This window comes from Cebus imitator, unplaced genomic scaffold (assembly GCF_001604975.1).
Source record: "Cebus imitator isolate Cc_AM_T3 unplaced genomic scaffold, Cebus_imitator-1.0 Scaffold385, whole genome shotgun sequence".
Lineage (NCBI taxonomy): Eukaryota > Metazoa > Chordata > Mammalia > Primates > Cebidae > Cebus > Cebus imitator.
The window spans coordinates 2,972,193-2,991,309 of NW_016107700.1; the positions used below are offsets into that span (position 1 = coordinate 2,972,193).

A 19,117-nucleotide genomic window follows, 5' to 3' on the forward strand; every position below is an offset into this window, starting at 1 on the left:
CATCACCACCATCACAACCACCACCTACCCCTTCATCATCACCACCATCACCAGCATCACCACCATCACCAGCATCACCACTATCACAACCCCCACCTACCCCTTCATCACCACCATCACAACCACCACCTACCCCTTCATCATCACCATCACCAGCATCACCACCATCACAACCACCACCTACCCCTTTATCATCACCACCATCTCCATCATCACAGCCACCACCTACCCCTTTATCATCACCACCACCACTCCCATCACCCCCACCACCACCTTGCCCTTTCCCATCCTCACCAGAATCATTATTACTATCACCTACTGCTACCATTACCACCACTACTTCCACCACCACCACTTCTACCACTATTGTTAACACCTTCACCCTTATCATCTCCACTCCTACCACCACCACGATATCTATCACCATCATTGCCACCATCACCATCACCACCACCACTGACACTATGGGCCAGCTGTTGATGGCTTCTCCTGTCCTGGGGCCCCAGCCTTACCTTGCCTACATAATGGGGCAGTGAGTTGTTTTTCTCTTCATCAATGTGCATCTGGTTCCAAATCCAGTCTCTCTTTTGGCGCCTGTGGATGGGCAGCAGGCTGGGAGTGTCCCATTGGGCAGGGTTAGCACCTGTTGCCACCGTTGCTGCTGCTGCTGCCAGCAGGCCCAGGCAGGCACCTGATGTGGCAACTAGCATCATGAGCTTCTGCATCTTTCCAGGAGGAACAGATCTGGGGAAAGAGGAGAGACAACTTCAGGTTATGGTTGCCGTGTCTGGCCAAGCAAGGATGAAAGGAATACTTAGACTCAGGTATTTTGCATGAGAGCAGCTAGATATGATGCTGAAAGCCTGGGGCAAACATAGTCTCTGGGTAATTAACATTATTGTTTCCCCTTTCAGGGAGCAATCATGCTGGAGGATGTGCAAAGGTTTTAGGACAACATGAGTAAACAAGCCCATTTAAGATAAATTTCTCTATGCTTCCTTGTACCTACTCCTTACCCTCTGCCTCAGGGTAGAACAGCTGCCTTCAGCTTATTCTTCCCAGAAGGTAGGCAAAATCTTCTGATCTTTCAAGAAGATTTGCATCCTTTCCCTATAATTTCTCCCACCACTCTGACCTATCTCCCACATATGGATGTGAGCAGCTCCCATAGGGAACTGAACTTCCTTTATCTGTTTACTCCTTCATCCTTCACTGTCTGCAGACACCTGCAGAACCAGATCCCCTTCATGCCTTGATAAACTCTGAATCAGGGAGGGTGAAAACAGATGGAAACCATTTCTATTTGTGAGTCACGTGTGCTAGAACAGAAGTAAGTGCAGGGGATATGGGAGCCCAGAGGAGGGCCTGTGGGAAGGTCTCCAGGAAGCGGGTGTAAGGCTGACGCTGATGGCAGCTCCAAAATCCCTAGGCATTGGGTGCTCAGGTCATCCTCATTGTTCAAATTGGAGTAAGTGGTGGGACTGAGAAGGGAACCTGGGTGTCTGATAGCAAATCTTTATCAAGCACTTATATTTTGCCTGGTACCCTCTGAAGCACTTTACATATGTTATCTCATTTAATCTTCCCCGTTACCCTCCAGGCTGGTGTAATTATAACCCTCATTTTGCAGATGAGGAACAGAGAGGTTTTGGCACATTCCTGAAATTATCTAAACTCTAAAGAGCACATCCGGGATTTGAACCAGGGCTGTCTGGCCCAGAAGTTCAAGTCCTTTCCTCCTGTCTTCCCTTGTCCCAGCAGCTGCTCTGGGACAGGATTTAAAGCCTCTTCTCGACAAACATGCCCCTGCCTGAAAGCCCCTTTTTCAACTTTGCGTTGATTCTGTCTTCAGAAGGCTCTCAGGAAAATCCAACTGTCTTAACACTGCGGGCTGGCCCTGCACTCCAGATCTTACAGTGAGTGGTCAGCTTTGCTGTCACAAAAGCATGGGTAGGTGGGGTGGTGAGTTGAGGGTCTGGGTTCATAGGAATGGCTTCATCATTTGTGGGGCCCAGTGCAAAAGAATTTTAAGAAGGAGATGGAACATTAAACCAAGCATGAGGCCCTCTGAAGTGCAAGCCCTGTACGACCTCACAGGTTGCACACTCTGGAAGGCAGGTCTGTGGGGTAGGGTCATGGGTCCCCCAGAGATCAAGGCCTGGCTTCATTCTGAATTCCAGGAACAGGGGTTTTCTCCACTGCCCCATGGGGAGTTCAGGCTGTGACCTTGGCCATTGGGATGTTCTCTCAGCCCTGACTCTGTCTGTCCACCCAGCCTGGGTCCCTGAGTCACTTACCTGAAGCTCCTGGGATGATGTAGAGGAAGAACAGGTGCGTGAGAGAGGGAACCAGGGCTCACATCTGGAGATAGACAAGGATCTACAAGGCGCTGGATGAGATGGCCTCCTCCCTTGACTGTCCCCTGGCTGGCCAGAGGGAGAGGCTGGACTCTGTACATCACATGACGTTTGTAAATTCTAGTAATTCCTCTAGTAACATTTCCCGGCGCCGGGCTGACCTCAGTGAGGGCTGAGGGCGTCTGTGCTGGGCCAGCTGACTTCTGGGCTCGCTGACTTTAGTATTGAGGGCCCCTGCCTTCCAGTTCCTGCCTCTGGCCCCAGAGGAAGTGGACTCCCAGGGTGGGGATAGGTCCCAGAATGCAGGTGCCATGTGCCTGGGGGAGGCCCTGACCTCTCTGGGCCTCAGTTTCCCCAGTCATGAATGGAAGAGACTTGAGGCCCTTCAAGGATGCTCTAGGCAGGAGGAAGGCAGTGAGCAAAGGCTTGCAGAAAAAATGAGGTAGGTTGGGAGTCCTGGCCAGGAAGCTGGTCCCTGATTCAGGGGAGGTGGCAGGCATGACCCCTGCCCCAGCCTCACTGGGTCCAGACCCTGTGGGTCATTTCCTTCTTTGTCCAGAAAGGAAGTGCAAGCTTTGATTCTGTCTTCCTCCCTCAAGTGAGAAGTGACTCACAGATGATAAAGTAAAAGAGACAGAAGTGAAAACAAGAAACAGGGAGAGGGAGTGTTCTCAGGCCTCTGGGCAGGACAGGGTGAGTGCCCACACTCTGAGCCGATAGGTGCTGGGTGCCTACTGCAGGATGGGCTCCATGCTAGGCAATGGGGGTGCCACAGTGAACGAGACAGATGGGGCCTGCCCTTGGGGAGTGCACAGTAATGGGAACAACAGAAAATTAATAAGTCAATGAGGAAACATATTAGCTGGCGATCAGAGATGTTCAGGGAATTACAATGAGAGGTGCCGCAGAAAGTAGGGGGCAGCTGGCGGAGCCTGTGAGGCCAAGAAGGCCTCTGGGAGCGCTGACATTTCAACGCACATCTGAGTGCCAGTTACAAAAAAAAAAAAAAAAAAAAGCTACCGGGTGCGATGGCCCACGCCTTTAATCCCAGCACTTTGGGAGGCTGAGGTGGGCAGATTGGTTGAAAGCTGACGTTTCAACCTACACTTGAGTGCCAGCCACAGGACCGCCAGGGGAGGGCGGGGAATTCCAGGCAGAAGCACAGTTGCTGGTCCCTGGGTACCTCCACATCTGAGCCCACCTCTGCAAGCAGCGGTTTGTTTCCTTAAGGAAGCCCGCCTCTCTGTAGCAGTCCCTTCATAAAATCTCTTCAATTGGCCCCCCGGGGAAGCTCTGTTTCCTGCTGGGGACCCTATCTCTAATACAGTGAACAGGAATGTGGTTTTCTCTTTCCTGGGGCCTGTTGGGTGGGGTTAGTGATCCCTAGGGCTGACCGCAGCCATCAGTCAAATGGAAATACAGTTGTGTGCTGCAAAATGACTTTCTGGTCAACAATGGACTGATCCACCTGCCTCAGCCTCCCAAAGTGCTGGGATTACAGGTGTGAGCCACTGCACCCGGTAGCTTTTTTTTTTTTTTAATGGCAAAACCAGCAATTACTTCTGCACTATCCTAATAGTAAACTAAGGTTAATTTCTTACTGATGAAAGAAAAATACTTTCAAGTAAATTTAGTGTAGTGAAGTGTACACTGTTTAAGTCTACACTAATGTACAGCGTTCCCCTAAGATTCTAATGAAGCTAAAAATTCCTCTGGCCTAGTGACATCGCAGCCATTGTGACATCATAGCACAAGTCATTACTCGTGTGTTTGGGGTGATGCTGGTGTAGACAAACCAACTTTATAAAAAATGTTACATTAGGTAGTGCAAAAGTAATTGTGTGCTTTATTTATGTCTCTGTTATCATTATTTTCTTTTCTTTTTTTTTTTTTTTTTGAGACAGAGTTTCACTCTTGTTACCCAGGCTGGAGTGCAATGGCGCGATCTCGGCTCACTGCAACCTCCGCCTCCTGGGTTCAGGCAATTCTCCTGCCTCAGCCTCCTGAGTAGCTGGGATTACAGGCACGCGCCACCATGCCCAGCTAATTTTTTGTATTTTTAGTAGAGACGGGGTTTCACCATGTTGACCAGGATGGTCTCGATCTCTTGACCTCGTGATCCACCCGCCTCGGCCTCCCAAAGTGCTGGGATTACAGGCTTGAGCCACCGCGCCCGCCCTATCATTATTTTCTTTGAGATAGTTTCATTCTTGTCACCCAGGCTGGAGTGCAGTGGTGCAATCTTGGCTCCCTGCAACCTCTGCCTCCCGGGTTCAAGTGATTGTCCTGCCTCAGCCTCCTAAGTAGCTGGGATAACAGGGGCCTGCCACCATGCCTGGCTAATTTTTTTTTTTTTTTTGTATTTTTAGTAGAGATGGGGTTTCACCATGTTGGCCAGGCTGGTCTCAAACTCCTGACCTTAGGTGATCCACCTGTCTCAGCCTCCCAAAGTGCTGGGACCACAGGCGTGAGCCACTGCCCCTGGTGGCTTTTTTTTTTTTTTAATGGCAAAAACCAGCAATTACTTTTGTACTAGCCTAATAGTAAACTAAGGTTGATTTCTTATTGATGAAAGAAAAATATTTTAAAGTAAATTTAGTGTAGCTAAGTGTACAGTGTTTATTAAGTCTACGGTAATGTACAGTAATGTTCAGGCCACTCACCACTCACTTCCTGGCTCACCCAGACCAATTTCTAGTCCTGCAAGCTCCATTCGCGGTTAGTACCATTTTTTATTTTTATTTTTTTTTTGTTTTGAGATTGGGTCTCCCTCTGTCACCCAGGCTGGAGTATGGTGTGAATATGGCTCACTGCAGCCTCAAAACTCCTGGGCTCAAGCAATCCTCCCACCTCAGCCCCACAAGGCGGTAGGACCACAGGCATGTGCCACCACATCTGGCTAATTGTTAAATTTTTTTTTGTAGATACGGTTGGGGTGGAGTCTGACTATGTGACCCAGGCTGGTCTTGAACTCCTGCCTCAAGTGGTCCTCTTGTGTTGGCCTTCCAAAGTGCTGGATTACAGGCTCCTTTTTTTTTCGTCTTTTGTATGGGATTTTTACTGTACCTTTTCGGTAGATATATTTAGATACACGAATACTTGCTGTCGTGTTAAAATTGGCTACGGCATTCAGTACTGCACCATGCTGCACAGGTATTTAGCCTAACAGCAGTAGAGTGTACCATCTAGCCTAGGTGTGCAGCAGGCTATGCGATCAGATTTGTTTCGTAAGCATGCTCTATGATGTTTGCACAACAACAAAATCACCTGAACTTGCTTCTCAGAACGAATCCCAGTCATTAGATGCACGGCTCTACCCTCACCAGACTTCAGCGAAGCACAGTCCACCAATCACAGGCTGGAACCTTGTGGTCCTAAGGGGATGTTAACCCCCTCAGTGGGCTTTGCCTGGCCCCACATAACAGAGTGTTCTCTAAAGGTGCAGAAAAGCCCCTTGGATTCTGTTCTGTGTCCAGCAGGGGCCCTGTTGCTAGCCCTGGAGAGAAGTCCCTTGGTGCATATGGGGGCCACCAGCAAGCTTCTGCCTTCTGACAGGGCTGGGACTGGCTCTCACAATTACCCCGCATCAACTGTGTGTCATTTGCTGGGGCAGAGGGAGGTCTGTGTGCTTAGCTCTCCTCAGTCAGCTGTTGGTGAGGGGCCGGACTTGGGGATGGGGCCTTTGGGAGCTGGGGATCACAGAATCCCATTTCCATTCCCACACCAGAGCCGAGAGCACCCTCCCAAGACAGCTATTTCTTGCCTGGGACAGTGGAGGGGGGCTGACTTCCCTGAGCACTTCCCTGAGGCACATGTTATTTTATTTAAAGCTTTCAACAACCCTTTGAGGTAGTTGTCTGCATTGCCATTTTGCAGGTAAAGAATTAGGGGTTAGAGAGGTAGGGTGAGTCATCCGAGGTCACATAGCCACAGGAAGCGGAGCCAGGATTTGAACTTAAGCTGTCTTTCTCCCGCAATAGTGCTTTTTGCATCATGCCACCCTCTATCTCTGTGGTGGCATTCACATGTAATAATAATAAACTATTCTCAGTGCTTGGTTTTCATCCATACTAGCACTTTTAATTTTCACACTAGTTTCAGGATGTAGGACTTACATTTCCACTTCACAGATGAGAAAACTGAGACTCAGAGACAAATAACGCATGAATAGTGGATCTGGAACCCTCACCAGATTGATCTTTTTCTGCATCCTAGGCTCCTTCTCTACTCAATCTCAGAGATACCTGTGGGAGCTTCCCGTCTGAAAATCCACGTTCATTTGTGTCTTTTGCCCTTTGCATTAGAAATTTGGCCAATTAACTTTGGGAGGCCAAGGCGGGCAGATCACTTGAGGTCAGGAGTTTGAGACCAGCCTGGGCAACATGGTGAAACCCTGTCTCTACTAAGAAATACAAAAATTAGCTGGGCGTGGTGGTGCATGCCTGTAGTGTCAGCTACTTTGGAGGCTGAGGCACGAGAATTGCTTGAACCCTGGAGATGGGGCTTGCAGTGAGCTGAGATTGTGCCACTGCACTCCAGCCTGGGTGACCGATGACAGAGCAAGACTCCGTCTCAAAAAAAAAAAAAAAAAAAATTTGGCCAACTAAAATGGGGGCTGCAGGGAAGAGTTTTGTTGAACAATTGCTCCTCTTCATTCTGATGCAGAGGAAGCTGGGCCAGTCAGATCTGCTGCGCCACAGCTGAAAACTGAATTTCTCTTGGCTGCCTCCTCTGGAGATGTGGTCCTAGCCCTTTTTTCATTTTAGCCCATTTCCTTTCAGTAGGTAAGAGTCATGTCTCTTGGTCGTTCTCAGCAGAGAGACTCAAACTGTTGCCAGGTAGATTTGGGGCACCCCAGACATTCAGAGGGTCTGAGGATTTTGGAAGTGATTTCCATGCTCAGAAATTCCCAGCTGAGCAGCCCAGCAACAGGCCGATTATGGTGGTGAGCAGGGAGGGGCCACGCTTGGCAACTCAGGTGTAGGTGCTGGGCTTGCCGAGACCAGGTGCCTGCCTGTGTCCCAGGCATCCAGGATGCCTGTCGATGCTGCTGTCACCGGAGCCACATGAGAGGGTTTGGGGACAGTTCCAAATGGAGGAGGGTGGGCCCTCTGAACCCTTTGTGAGTCTGGGGAGTTCTGAAGGACCCAAAATTAGAGGACAGAGTCAGTGGCCTGAATCCGCTGGTGAGTGGGCATGGAGCCCAGGATAAGCAGCAGGGGAGCCTTGGAGAATAGAGGGGATGACCATGCTCAACCATGCCCCCATGGGAGGTTGGGACCTCAGAGGCCTCTGGGGTCCAGGTCTGTCTTTTTCTACCACGGGTAGGGCAACTGGGATCAGAACCCAGACACCTAGGCTAGGCCTCGGGACTCAGGGGTTCTCTGAAGGCTGAGACACCTGGGCAGCCTGAGAAAAGAACGGGGCTTTTGCGGCTCTTTCTGCTCCTCTCCAGCTGCCTGTCTGGGTCTGCAGGTGCCTGGTGAGCCTCCAGGCGTAGCTCCAGCCCACAGGACATTCACTCTCTGGGAAGTTCCTCACACCACCAGACTTGGTCACATCCTCCCTGCCTGTGCACTTGCTGTCCTCTTTCCTCTGCCTGGATTTAGGACACAGGTCACCACTTCTCTGAAGCCCTTTCTAGAGTCCTGGGGTTATACAGTCATGCAGCAAACATTTATTGAGCATCTACTATGTGCCAGGTACTTAATTCCATGTGGGAACAAACACGGGCTTCACGGACTTCACTTCCATGGGAGAGTGGGACGCCAATCACGTGGTGAAAAATGCAGTTTGAAATTGAGACACGCGCTTTGATGGACATATAGAGGATACAGTGGGAGCACATAGATGGAGAGGGCCCTGATGGGTCTGAGGTCCAGTCGCAGGAGTGAGTCCTGCCTCTCACTGACCCACTGTGGGACAGCATACAAAGCTCCCTTTGGTGGTGACATTCACATGTAATGATAATAAACTATTCTCAGTCCTTGGTCTTCATCCATACCAGCACATTTAATTTTCACACTCTCCCCAGGATGTGGGACTTATTCCCATTTCACAGATGAGAAAACTGAGGCTAACAGAGCCTAGCTGAAGGTGTGTATGTCTGGACCCAGCTGGGAGCCCCTCAGTGGGGCAGCTCAGGAAATGCCCCTTTTCCTTTGTGGGTATCCACCTATTTGGGGTTCTGCCTCCAAGGGGCTGTGAGATCAGCTCAGCTCTGCGCTGCATTATGGTGGCAAAAAGAGGCTACAGACACAAGACAGAGGAAGGGAAGGGAGGGGAGGGGCTAGAGCTTGGGACTCCCTGGGACCCCTGGCTTTGTAGCTAAATAGGACATAAGAAGTCTGGACCCAGCTGGGAACCCCTCAGTGGGGCAGCCCAGGAAATACCCCAGAGCTGGTCCTGTCCCTGACCACCAGGAAGATCACTGCCCCTGGACCTGACCAGGCCCCACTCAAGCCTTAGATTCCAGGGGCCAAGTCTGGGCTTTGTAATGTGGGGGGTTTTCAATAGGCTGGAGGGCCTCAGGGGCGGGGCAGAGGAAGGCTCCAGGTCCAGGACACACACATGACATCTGCAGGCCACATGGACCTGTGACACCCTCAAACATGCCTTCACGAGTGCACACCCCTGACCACAGGCACCTGCCCAGGCCAGCTCCTGCAGGGATCCTCCGCGCAGGCCTGGCTGCTCTCCTCCCTGACTCCCAGCATACCCGCCTTCAGCTAGGATCCCAGCCCAGCCTCCCGCAGGGTCTGGACTCCAGCCCAGAGGCCTCAGGTCGGGGATGAGGGTCAGGGCTCTGGGAGGAGCCGGTTTGGAACATGCAGGAGGTGTGTCTGCTGGCGTGGGGGCACCGGGGCCCCAGCTCTGTGTGTGGGCCTGGGCAGCTCTCCCCACCACCTTCCCTTTCCACAGCTCAAATCTCAGCCCAGGACAGGGCTGGGACCCAGTGACCCCCAAACTCCTCCAGGGACTCAAATTGTCTGTTGAGCTCAGGCATTGAAAGCTGGGTCTTGGCAGCCATAGACATTGGGAGGACGAAGGGTGAGGCTCTGGGAGGCTCGGGAATGGGGTTTGGCCAGGCAGCTATGACCTGGCCCCTTGTGCTTCCTCCTGGTTTGTGGCTCAGTTTGGCCCTGGGATAGTCTCCTGTGGCTCCCAGACCTGCTCCCCTCCTTTCGAGTTCTGCCAGCAGCCTCCCCAACTCCCTGCAGGAGGAAGTCTAGCTCCTGAGGCAGCCCTTGAGGCCTAGCATGTGTCCCCTGCCCATCCTCTCTTCCACCTCCCTGCCCCTTCTATTGTTCTTCAGCTATGAGGAGAACTAGAGGTTTTTGAAATGTACAATGCTCTTCTCTTAGCAGCAGGCTTTTGTGCAGGCTGTTCCTTCTGCCTGGAATGCCCTGCTTGGCTGTGTTTCCTGGGTTAACGCTTTGCTTCTTCTCAAGCCCCAGACTGCCTCCTCCATGAGGCCTGATTGCCAACTGCCACCAGCGCAGCCTCTGCCTCCCGGCCTATCTCTGCCCAGGCAGGTTCTGGGCCTAAGAGTCCACTTCATGCCATACCTGGGTGCGTGAACCCAAGGTCCCAGACCTGGAGGTGCTGCCTGTCAGCCTGGCGCCAGCTCCAGCTCTAGTCTTGCCACCCACTCCCTCCCCACTCATGGGATTTAGAAACAAATCTGTGTATTTTCAGACAACACGTAGCGGGGTCAGAGTGGGTGCAACTGTCTGTATAACTCAGAGAAGCTCCTCCTTGTTCCCAAGTAGCTCCTCTGATGGCCCATGGGATGGGCTGCAACTGGACTGCTTAAAAGATCACCGATAGGATTTTGATCCTTTGGGGATAACAAAATTATTCCTCTTAAGAGTCCCTGGCCTGGCACGATGGCTCACACCTGTAATCCCAACACTTTGAAAGGCCAAGGCAGGCAGATCGCCTGAGGTCAGGAGTTGGAAACCAGCCTGGCCAACATGGTGAAGCCACATCTCTACTACAAAATCAGCTGGGCCTGATGGCACAGGCCTGTAATCCTAGCTACTTGGGAGGCTGAGGCAGGCTAATCACTTGAATCTGGGAGCTGGAGGTTGCGGTGAGCGGGGATTGCACCATTGCACTCCAGCCTGGGCAACAAGAGCAAAAGTCTGTCTTTAAAAAAAAAAAAAAAAAGAGTACTCAATGAATACGCAAATACCCCTGAGCTGGGCGCCTCTTAAGGCAGGGCACCTCGTAAGACAGGGCTGGAAAAACAGAACTCAGCTTGCCACGTGCCCATTTCCACACCTATGGCAGATATCGCCAATCACTCACTCAAAGACTGTACTGAGGATCCGGGGGCGGAGTTCAAGTTCATTCCCACTGAACTTAAACTCAGCCCCCGAATCCTCAGTACAGTCTTTGAGGTAGAGGGTACCAATTGGCCAGCCCTATTTTGTGATGTGAAACAAATTTGTGCTGGACTCTCTGCACTCCGAGTCATCTAGTCTGTCCCCCTGCCTCCAAATGGGACAGCTCCAGACTTCAAGGAGAGAATGCTCATGCTAAGGAGCCTTCCAGCCTTCTCGGGCCTTCCTGACTTTGTCCCGCACTGTGAGGGCAGCAGGGGCAACAGAATGAGCCCCTTGCACCTGCCTGTTTGAACCCGCCCAGCTGCTCGGGAGCTGTGTGACCTTGAGCTCATCCCTTGCTTGCTGAGCCTCAGCTTCCTCATCTGTAATGAAGGCAACAATGGCTGCCTCCCTGGGCAGAAGGATTAAATGAGATCATGGGTGCAAAGCCTGGCACACAGTAGGTGCTCAGTAGGTGTGTGGGTATCTTGACCCCTATCTACCCGCCCCCCTCCAGCCTGGGGGGCGTGGCTTCGGCTGGCTGACTTACACTTTACCTCATTTCCTGGCGCTACTCTAGGCCCACCTCGTACTCTTTCTGTTCCTCTGCAGAAGGAAATCTCATTCACCACCCGCCTGGCCGGCCCCTGGGTCCCGCTTCCTTCTCCTTCCAGTATCTGGACCTGCCAGGATCTGACTGTTTTGCTGTGGTTTAAGGCAGATAACCTGGAAGTCCCTGCATGAGTTTAGGGACCACCCCCTACCCTGGAGAGATGGGAAGATTGAGGCCCAGGCTGCGGAGGGGTTGCCCGAGACCTCCTGGCGTCTGAGATTCCCACTTTTCCTTCAGCAAGCCCTCTGTGATTTACCCACCTAACCCCAGCTTGAACCTGGATTAGGACAGACTTTTCAGTATCTCCTCAGCCAGAAGTGAAGCTCATGAGGGCAGGACCTGCCTTCTAGAACTTTCCTCCCCCTGGGATGATGGGGCTCCTGGTTTGTCCTTGCGCCTGCCTCTGCGGCCTGCACTGCCCTGCTTTTCCCCTCTGAGCTTCACTGTGCAGTGTGGATCAGAAGGGACCTCACTCACACCCTGCTTCTACCTTGTGCTGGTTGTGTAAACTTGGACTGGCCTCACAGCCTCCCTCAACCTTGATGGTCCCATCTGTCAAATGGGAATTCTTGTAGTCACTTCTATCTGCACTGAGGGGGTGCAGAGAGAAGATACAGGGACCAGGCACAGGTCCAGGTGGGCCAAAGGCTGAAGATTCTTCCTGGGACGGTGTCTACTGCATCCCTTGTGTGTCCCTGAGTCAGCAGCGAATCATCCAACTTCTCAGAAGATGTGTGGCCCTATCTGGCTTCCTGCCCTCATGTCCGGCTCTTGTTTAGCAACACAATAGCTCAGGCTGGGGCTGCCAGGCGGGCAGCTTAACCCCTTCCAGGCCACGAGACACCTCCCCTACCCCTCACCACAGTAAGCTGAAATTGGCAGGGCTGCCCAGGGGCTAAGCAGCTCTTGGGCCCCTCGGAGGACACCTGCTGCCCTCTAGGGCAGGGCAGTGGAGAATGCCAGGCTCCCACCACCTGAGATGGGCTAGGGCTCCTGGCCCTGCCTCCAGTGGCCTGTGGCAAAAAAGCCCCCCAGGTACACCCTCGGCTCCTCAGAGCTGCCTTCCTAGGAATGCCCTCCCTCTCTGGTCAGAATCCTATCTGCCCATCACACAGGAGAAATGTCCATGCCCGGGAGGGAGCCTGGCGTGGAGCAGGTGCTCAGAGGTGCTCTCAGTATCCTCTCACTTGCACCCCCTTCCTCGTACCTGCTGGGCACCTGAGGACCTCTCACTGATGGGGCTTGACTGTACCTTGAGGGTCAAAACCTTTATGACATTCACAGCCAGGATGGGCTCTGGGCTAGCTGGTACATCCAGCCACTCTTCCTTAAAGCTCTCATGTTATGTGCCATTCCCAACACCAGAGATGTAGATCACCTCACTTAATTGACTGAGGAAACATTGTTTCCCCATTTCACAGATGAGACACTTGAGATCTGGGGAAAGAGCCAGGGCTTTGAAGTATGAAATCCTGGTTCAAATCCCCACACCAGCTCATATGTTTCTAAAGCTCAGTTGCCTTCACTGAGATACAAAGAAAGAATAGGTCTACCCTGCGGCGCTGTTAATGGTAGAATAATGAGCCCCACATCAACTCTTGTTCCCCACTGTGGTTTCGAAACTCTGGGTAACTTTCCCAAGGTCACCCCAGAGCAAATGGGAGAGCTGGGATCTGTACCCCGGGCGGCTGTCTCCAGGACAGGCTCTTGGCCCAGACCTCCTGACCTCCTGACCTCCTGCTTCTGGGGGACTTCCTGGGCTGTGAGGGCCTCGGGGCTCTGGTGCCCTAGCCTTTCAAAGGGTGCTGAGAGGAGAAAGGGGTGGGGGTCGCTGTCCTGACTGCAGCTCCCTCAACACACAGCAGCCCCTATGATTTTGGGGCAGGGAAAGGAGGGGATTTCATGGGCAGGTCCTCAAGTGCCCAGAGCCAAGCCTCAGTTTGCCTGTCCTGAAATGTTGGCACTGGCTGATAGAGATGGGCCGAGGCTCAGAGCTCCCCTTTTTGGGCCCCTCCCCAGATCCCAGCATAGAGCTTCGGTGGCACATGGGAAGGGGTCTGAGGAGGGGGTGTCAGGTCTTGGTAAATCCTCTTCTGGTAAGAGTAAGGACACGGAGGGGAAGCCAAAGCCTGGGTGCCAGTCCTTTGCCCTGGCACACTGGGTGACTGGGGCAGAATCCTGCCCTCTCTGAGCCTGGCACCAATGAAGGCCAGTGGGCCCTTTTGAATTGGAGAGTCCACTTGTGGGAGAGCCGAGCCCTCGCCCTGCACCCTCAGTCCTGAGATGCCCATTTGTGCCCTTGGCACCACCTCTGGGTGCACCTTCCCCGACCCTGCTCTGAGCCATGAGGAGGCCCAGCATGCCCTCCAGGAGCTACTCTGTCCTGGGAGCACAAGGACACCCATTCTACAGACCCTCCCGCTTTGGGCACAGGGTGGTGGGTCTGGGGTGGAGGGCAGTGTGGGAGCCCCACTCACCGTGCCTGTGGGCTGAGGGATGTCTCTGTTCTGTCGGGCTGTCTGTCTGTCCAGGGCTGAGTGTGAGTGGAGGTCTGTGGAGCCTGTTAGCCGACCGTCTCTGGAGGGTAGCCACACCCCACCGGCGAGGGAGGCCTGGCTGCTTCCCCTTCAGGTTTTCCAGCTGGCCCTGGCCCACTTCCCCCCGGGATGGTTTCCTGTTATTGTTCCTTTGTGAGGTCTGGGCTGGCTGTAGATAGGCAGGCCCCTTGGTGGGCGGCTGCCTCGGCCCCGGATGGCTGTTTCCACTGAGGCCTGGCCCGGGACCCCACCTGGGACACCCCACTTGAACCCTAACTCCTGACCTCAGCTCTGGACCCTGAGCCTAGCACCTGCCAAGATCCTGGCTGCGGGGACCCTTGGCTGCAGCATCGCATTTAACCCTCCTTGGAAAGCTGCAGGCAGGTGTCATCACCCCATTTTTTTTTTTTTTTGAGACAGAGTCTCGCTCTGTTGCCCAGGCTGGAGTGCAGTGGTGTGACCTCAGCTCACTGCAACTTCTGCCTCTTGGGTTTAAGCAATTCTCTCCCTCAGCCTCCCAAGCAGCTGGGACTACAGGCACACACCACCATGCCCAGCTATCATATTTTTAGTAGAGATGGGGTTTCACCATGTTGGCCAGGCTGGTCTTGAACTCCTGACCTCGTGATCCACCTACCTTGGCCTCCCAAAGTGCTGGGATTACAGGCATGAGCCAATGTGACCAGCCTTATCACCCCCACTTTATAGCCTGGGAAGCTGAGGCTCGGTGGGTTTAAGGTGCTTGGCCATCCAGCTGGGATATAACAGAGCCAAAAATCGTGTTGGGGTCAGCCTAGCCCCAGAGCTTGACTTTCCTTGGTGACCCCATGACATCTTTATGGGGACAGACTTTAAAGGTGATGGGGAGGCTTTAGGAGATGGGAAAGAGATGGCAGCTCTTGGCTCTGCAGGGCCAGGTTGGCCTCTCCTGGTCGGGGTGGGCGTGGACTCCAGCTCGAAGGTGCCAGCCTCGGTCTGTCGGGGCCGTTTGCCTTTAGGAATTGGGTGGAGTCAAGTGACCCAGCTCTGCTTCTGATGTGATCTCTGGCCAGTCCTGTCACCCTGGAGCCGCAGTTTTCTCATCTGTAAAATGGGGATAATCACAGTCTCAGCCTCACAAAGCTCTTGAGATAAACGAGAATCAAAGAGGGACGTGAAAGACAGTGACACTGAGGCTGGACCAGAGCCCAGCAGAACCAGGAGGCTGGGGAAAGGGAGCGGCCAAGATTCTGCTAACCAGGAGAGACACAGGAGGAGCTTCTAACAACTACAGAGGCCTGGGCTCACCCCAGATCAAATGATTTGGAATCTCCCAGGGAAGACCCTGGGAATCTGTCCTTTGAAGAGTTGCGTCTGTTTTTCCAGGGCGAATGGTTGGGAAGTCCCAAACTTGTTTTATTATACAGCTGGGCAAGCAGAGACCCTGAGAAAGAGAGGGCCCAGGGGCGCTTAGCAAATCAGAGCATGAGATGGGGAGTGAGATGGAAGGATATTTTTGTAGGAGGAGTGGACAGTGGTTTCTCTGTCTCAGGCATGTTGAGTTTGAGATGTTTCTTAGATACCCAGGTGGAGATGTCAGGCTGGTGGGGGAGGCAGGGGTAAGTCCAGCTGGAGCTGAGGTTTGGAACCCATGAGCTTTGCCTGGCACCTGAGGCCATGGGCATGGATGAGCTTGCAGGAAGGGAGAACTCGGGCCCTCTGACATTTGGGGATCCTTTAGAAAAGGGTCCAGCGATGAAGGAGGAATGCCAGCAGAGGGCAGAGAAGGAGGGCAGGAAGTGGTCAGTGGGTTAGCCTGGGGAGTGTGAAGACTGAGACTTGACTTTAGATTTGAAAGATGAGGTCATTAATGACTGTGACCAGAGCAGGTTAAACAGGAAAAGGCAGACAAGACAGATTGGAGGGGCTAGAGAAAGAGGGACGGGGATGCGGAGTCACGTGTGACTGTGGCTCCTTCCCCAAGTCTTACAGTGAATGGGAGCAGAGAAGCGGGAGGGTTTTTTAAAACTATGGCAGCACGCTCATGTCCCCAGGGAGCGTCCAGCAGATGGGAAGACAGACGATGCTGGAGCGTGAGGAGTGACCTGCTGGAAGAAGAACAGTCCTTGGGGCGGGATTCTGAGTGGGATCCAGAAATTCAACCGCCGATTGTGGAACGAACAAACAACAGCTCAGCGTTTCCTTCTCCAACGGGATTAACTCTGCTTTCTCCTGTCCAGACGGTGGGCTGGCCACAGAGGAGCGGGACAGTGCTCTGTCTCCTGTGTTCCAGTCCACACCCCTCTCACCCTCGCCTGTGTTGACCGCCTGTCCTCATGGTTTACGTGCCCATGGGGACACACTGGCCTGGGCATTGCTTCCTGCTGGGTCTGAGACTCGGGGCTGGTGGCAGATGGGGACAGGGCTTGTCCCGGCACCATCTGCCAATTCCCTTTGTACTCCCAGTCCACGAGGAAGTTGACTCTGCCCTGAAAACTGCTTTCCCTATGGTCCATAAACAAAGAAATGGTTAGCTGGGCATGGGCTGCGGGCCCCAGGGATGGGGATGGGGCCACCGTAGCAGAGGTAGTTAGACTATAGGAGAGAGGCTGGTGCCTCCTTGGTCCCCCTGAGGATCTCATGCCTGGTCTCTGGCACTGCCCAGCCTCTGCTCCAGCCTCTCTGGAGGCAAAGGAGGTAACAGGAGGGCACGAGGCCAGGAAGTGCCATTGGGAGCAAGGCAGGCAGCTGGTGGGCCGGCAGGAAATGGGATGGTCTGTGAGATCAGATTAGCAGCAGAGGAGGAAGCAACAGTGGAGGCACTGGGGGTGGGGCGACAAGGCCTGGGATGCCCACCAAGCCTCTGCCAGGGTGAAGGCTAACCTGGCAGGAACTGCTGCTGGAAGAGGTGCTGGTGTGGGGGTGGGACACCCCGTTCGGATACTAGCATGACCCGTCGCTGCCTATGTGAGCTGGGCAGCCGACTTGCTTCTCTGAGCCTCTTTCCGCACCTGTGGATTGGGTTATCTGTTCAGACTTTGCCGGCTTCTGGAAGCTTAAATGCGACAATGAAAATAAATGACAGGACCAGCAAGCCTTATGGTGTGGCTGTTTCTCAAAGTGTGGTCTTCAAGCCATTGGTCCTGGGAGAAGGGGATTGAATATGCAGATTCCCGAGGGCCCACCCTGGGCCGATGGGGCAGAGTGGCTGGCGATGGAATCCCAAGACCTGTGTGTTTGTGCCTCCCCAGGCAACATGTTTGTGTTGTCACATTTGAGGACCATAGCCTTTGTGGGTGCTGCCAAGGCACTAAGCTCTCCTTGCGATTCCTCATTCAAACCTTAGGACAACCCTGGGGGGGCGGTACTACTGTTGGCCCATTATGCAGATGGGAAAACAGAGGCTGGGAGTGAAAGGTTTTCCAAGATCAGAGTTTACCAGTGGTGGGACGGAAGTTCCGAGCTTCTGTTTCCAGAGCACAGCTCCTTATCCAAAAGCTTTCCTGCTCTGCTGCAACTGAGTGAGAAGCACTGTGTCGGGACATAGCAGGGGTTCTCCAAATGGGACTTCCCTTTTCTTCCTTCTCACAGCATGAGACACCCAAGGATGGGGCAGTAAAATGATCCCATCAGCTTCGGCAGGCATGGTCGTGGTGCAGCTCTGCAGCCTCATGCCTCGGGACTTTGCCCATGCTATTCCACCTTGTGTGTTTCCTTCTCTCTCCTTCCTCACCTGCTCACAGAGTCCCACCAGAGCCACCTCTATCTCACTCTCTCTGCGCTCCACTCCCTCTTCTGAGCTCCCGGGCACTTTATACAGACCTCATTCACAACCCTCCTCTCTTTTCCCACCGGAATCGTGTCCTATTTGGGTGCTTATCCCCAGCACCTGGTAGTAGGTGAGTGCTCCCCAAATGTGAACTTGAAACTGTGCACTTGTTAGAACCGGGCAGTCAGCCCACTGCTCCCTGGGTTGGAGGGACCAGTGGGGAGAGTCCAGTGTTATGTGTTCCCAGGCAGGTGGTGGTCTGATGGCAGAGGGCTTGGTGAGCCCGTCTGCTCAGTTATGGGCAAAGGAAAAACCCTTTTGCCCAGCCAGCTGTGCTGTGCTGAGGGGCAGACAAACCTCTAGGGAACAGAGAATAGGGCCCATCTGAGGTAGTCTCCTGGGGCTCAGAAGGAGGAAGAGCAGGAAGGAGGAGGAGGGAGGGCTCTTACCTTCAGCTGTGATTCTACAAGAAACAGAACACTTGTGATGGGAGCTGCAGACACAGCTGAGAATCCTCTGAGCAGAAACTGGGCCGAGCTCACTTTGGGCCTCTTGGACATGAGCTCAAGGCGGGCACCAGGCAGGGATGAAGAGCCCACTTTTTGAATGAATGAATGGGTGGATGAAACACTGGTATGTTGAGGCAGACACGAGGTGCAGGGCTGGGTGTGTGCCTGTGTTCTGTGGTATGTTCTGGTGGACAGTGGATTCTTTTCCTGAAGGCTCCAAGGAGTCATCAAATCAGTCAATCGATCAATCAACCAGTTTCTCAGTCCTGGTGGGTGCCCAGCTCTGCACCAGGCTGGGGATGGGGATCCAGGGAATTAAAAGAGGCAGTCCCTGGACAAGCTGCAAGGCTGGGCAGGAGTTAGAGTCATCACCACGACCTGAGCACCTCCTACGCGTCATCCCTCTCAGGCTCGATATCTTGTTTCTCATACTTCATGGGTCCTTGAGAGAGGGTTGAAGTTCTGCCCATTTTACAGAATTAAGTAACAAGTCCAGTGTGGTATTGTCCAGTTCACACCAGGCTTGTGTGTGTCTGCTGAACCTTGCTGAATACTCTAGATCCAATCTGAGGCTTCTCTCTTCCAAGCCGTTTCCCACGCTGTCCTCCCACCTAGGATGCACTTTCCTTCCTCCCTCTACAACCCAAAGCTCCCAGCCCCTCAGTGCTCAGATCAAACTCGCCACAACCCCCATGCAGCCTTCCAGCCTCCTATTCTGAAAGCATCCCTGAGAAGCTTCTATGTCTATGCTATCCACTCTGTCTAGGCACTCCACCTCCATTTTCTCATGTAATGATGCTTCGAAATAGCCCTGAAAGATGGAAGTACTATTTGTTTTCCCATTTCCCTGATGACAGAGCTGAGGCTCAGAGAGGCTGAGTAACTTGCTCAAGGTCACACAGCTTCTGAGTAGCAGAACCAGGATTTCAACCCTTATGTTTCTCTTCCCAGTTTAATGCTCACTCAATAGCACCATCCTTCTTCTAATAACTTGGCATTGTTCACCGATGTTTTATGTTCATT

General features: G+C 53.1%; 1 protein-coding gene across 2 annotated transcripts in view; it reads right to left on the bottom strand.

Moving 5' to 3' along the window:
* The window catches only part of CDH5 (cadherin 5), a 40,771-nt gene extending 26,786 nt beyond the window's left edge, over positions 1–13,985 (bottom strand). For both annotated transcript variants that reach the window (XM_037731170.1, XM_017508050.2), the window contains exons 1-2: positions 13,778–13,985; positions 513–744 (exon numbers count right to left, since the gene is read on the bottom strand). In XM_037731170.1, coding sequence (XP_037587098.1) covers positions 513–725 — 213 coding nt within the window. In that variant the 5' untranslated portion in view covers positions 726–744; positions 13,778–13,985. The remainder of the gene's footprint in view (positions 1–512; positions 745–13,777) is intronic.
* Positions 13,986–19,117: the final 5,132 nt, after the last annotated feature.